The following is a 3,395-nucleotide window of genomic DNA, read 5'->3' on the forward strand; positions in this document are numbered from 1 at the left end:
TTATTAATATAGATACATATTAATTATTTTAAAATTAGTTAATAAATTAATATAACAGAAATATATCTGGTATCAAATCTATTTGGAAACATAATAATATATTGATTTTCAAGGTTGGGCAGCATTGCGGATATTTGTATCTTGTATCTTTTTTTAAATTTTGGAAAGTATCTTGTATCCAGCATCTAAGATACATATTATTTAAAAATATTTGTATCTTAACGCTTTGTATTCAAAAAGATACAGATACTTTAAAAAAAATTTATATTGGTTAATTTAAATAGTATTAAAATTTAAAATGATACTGTTTTAAGATTTAAATTAAAAATTTAATCAAAATTTAGATATTTTAAGATAATTTTTGATATATGACGTTGGTCGTCATATAGCAATTTGCTAACAATTAGAACTACCATATTTAAATCGTTTTATATCTGTCTATTTTAAAATTATGGAAGAAGAAAATAGAATAATATGTTTATCTTCGTCTTCAGATGATTCTTCAACCGAAAATTATAACAATAAATTTAAACTAATCATACTTAATGGCAAATTTTTTGAAGTACTTCAAGATGATCATAATAAAGAAATTCATCGTGACTTTGGTATTGACGAAAAGGTTATAGCAACTGTTACGATAACGGCTCTAACTTTAAGAAAGCTTTCAAGGAGTTTGGATATTCTATGGAAGCTGTAGAGAATGACTTTGACATTAATGATGATGAATGTATAGAATTCGAAATCATTGAAAGTATTATTTAATACTTCTTTAAAATTTATTATGATATTGTAAATTTAGTAAAAAATTTTATTCAAATAAAATTATTTATTTGTTTATTTAAGGATCTAAAGAAGCCTCAATAACATTGCCTCAACACATTCATTGTTTGTGCCATACTATAAGTCTAATTGCCACAACAGATGTCGAGAGAGCTATTAAGGATTCTCCTGACATTTCTAAAATTCATCATCCTGCAATAGCTAAATGTACTAAGCTATGGAATGCAAATAATAGGCCTAAAACTGCAGAACTTATCAAAGCAGTTTTAGTAAAACAATTAGTTACACCTTGTTGCACTAGATGGAATAGTTTGTATGATAGTCTTCATAGTTTATTAAAATTTAAAGGGGATGCCTAAATTATGTCAAAAATTAGAATTTCCTAAATTAAGCGATATTGAAATTCAATATTTATAAGAATATTGCAATATAAATGTCGTTAAAAAAAATTACAAATTTAATTCAAACCAATCTACAATTTTGCAAACCATTAGCTATTGCTAGAAAATTATTTAAATAAAAGATTTAAAAATATATATGATTTTGATAACAATTTTAAAAGTGCATTTTTGGCAACTATTTCTCATCCCTATTTTAAAAATCGTTGGATTGATGGTGAAAAAGAAAAAAAATACCTTCAGGATTTGTTATTACATGAAGTTTTAATTGGTTTTAAAAATAATATTGAAATTAATACTTCAACAAAATCTTCAATTGTTGAAGATGATTACTTTTGCTTTAAAAGTACCACATCCAATTCTAATAATTCAATAAATGATATTGAAATAGAGATCCTATTATATGAAAGATGACAGGCAGTATAAATATGTTAAATAGTTATAAATATATAAAAGAAATATTTATTAAATATAACACAATATTACCCTCCTTATTTAGCTTTGCTGATATGGTTAATAGACCAAATCGTCAAAGATTAAACGATAAATCATTTGAAAATTAATAATTTTAAAAAATGCTGATTTATGATGCTGATTTATTATTATTTACTAATTATATAATTATTAAATGGAATATCGCATTATCTTTTATAATAAATTTGTTATTTTCTACAATTTATTTTAAATATTTTTTTATAAATTTATATTATAGATAAGAAAATAAAGCTTTATACATTTTGATTTTGACTATTTAAAGTTTAAAAAAAAGAGTATCTTGTATCTTAGATACTTTTTTTTTAAAAAAAATACAAGTATCTTGTATCTTATATCTTATTGAAATTTTTCTAATGTATCTTGTATCTTAAATACAAAATTTTATAAAGTATCTGTATCTGTATTCGAATACAATTTTCTGAAAATTTGCCCAACCCTCTTGATTTTTCTAATTATATTTTTATTTTATATGTTCATGATTCATGTTATAAATCGATGGCTGACAGGTTTGTCACATTAATTTATTTATGGTAAATTATGTAGAACAAATATTTTACGAAATTTAAAATGAATATAAGTGTAGTAAATAAATGTCAAGAACATATAAATGATATTAAAAAATTAAGTAAAAACATGCCTTTAATTATTTTTTTAAAAATATTTTCAAGATTTTAAACTTGAAAATATATTATCAACGTTACAATATAATTATGAAAATCTATCACCAAATTTAAGAGATAGTTTAAAAGATATTATCAATATTTTATCAGTATTAGACATAGGATATCCATCAAAAAACTTGTAAACTAATTTATTCTATATATATAATTTTTTTATAAGGCTTTTTGCTCAAATAAGTAACATGATTCTGCAATACCATGCCATCAATAGAGAAAAATGTGAAAATGAATTTTTGGAAGATATATGCACATATTTAACATCAAAAATGCCCAATGAATTAAATAAAAATAATCATTCTTTAAGTAATGAAAATAAAGAAAAAATTGATTTTTTTAAGATGGATTTTAATAAATCTAAAAATATTTGGAAATCAATTCAAGAGGAACTTGAAACATTAGGCTATGTTAAAACTTTGCCTATTAAATTTCAGAATTTATTAACCTTTATAGAGGTAATTTTATATCCAATTATATATTTATTTTAATTAGGATTATAATTCTATTGATAATGGTATTAACAAAATTGAATTGAAGATAAAGGCCTACAATGAATTACCATTAACTGAAGATTTATTAAAACTGAAAATTCAAGAAGCAAAAAATGAGTTGTATATATTAGAAAATTATTAATAATATTTAAATAATTATTCCTTTAACCATATAAAACGTTTATTTGTTAAATCATTTTATTTATAAACTCATAATTTCTGAGTTCTTTTTTTAGGAGTACTAAATATTTGGATGAGTATTATAAAATTAAAATCAATAGATGTCACTTATTACTTCTATATCAGCCATGTATAAAATATATCACTAGGCTATTAGCTCTAATAAAAAAAAATGCATACCCCAGACATTAAGATTGTCTTTAATATTTCAGGAAATTTGTGTTAAAAAATAATTAAACTACTTTTAAAATAAATGGTATAAAATTTATATTTTTTTTGTTAATAGTTTATTTTAGTTAATTTTTTTTATCTTTAAATTATCCAGTGTTAAAATATCACGCTACCTTTTTGTGGTAGCTTTTGTGCACTACCTT

The 3,395-nt window shown here is 21.8% G+C and overlaps 1 protein-coding gene across 1 annotated transcript; it reads left to right on the plus strand.

The window, feature by feature from the left end:
* Nucleotides 1-2,225: 2,225 nt before the first annotated feature.
* On the plus strand, nucleotides 2,226-3,141 carry LOC135922346 (uncharacterized). The gene is made up of 4 exons (XM_065456732.1): nucleotides 2,226-2,298; nucleotides 2,342-2,474; nucleotides 2,514-2,805; nucleotides 2,843-3,141. Exons 1-4 carry the CDS (start codon nucleotides 2,241-2,243, stop codon nucleotides 2,981-2,983), a joined length of 624 nt encoding a protein of 207 aa, XP_065312804.1. The 5' UTR covers nucleotides 2,226-2,240; the 3' UTR covers nucleotides 2,984-3,141.
* Nucleotides 3,142-3,395: the final 254 nt, after the last annotated feature.

The sequence above is a fragment of the Gordionus sp. m RMFG-2023 genome, chromosome 1, assembly GCF_954871325.1.
Source record: "Gordionus sp. m RMFG-2023 chromosome 1, tfGorSpeb1-WG-v2, whole genome shotgun sequence".
NCBI lineage: Eukaryota > Metazoa > Nematomorpha > Gordioida > Chordodea > Parachordodidae > Gordionus > Gordionus sp. m RMFG-2023.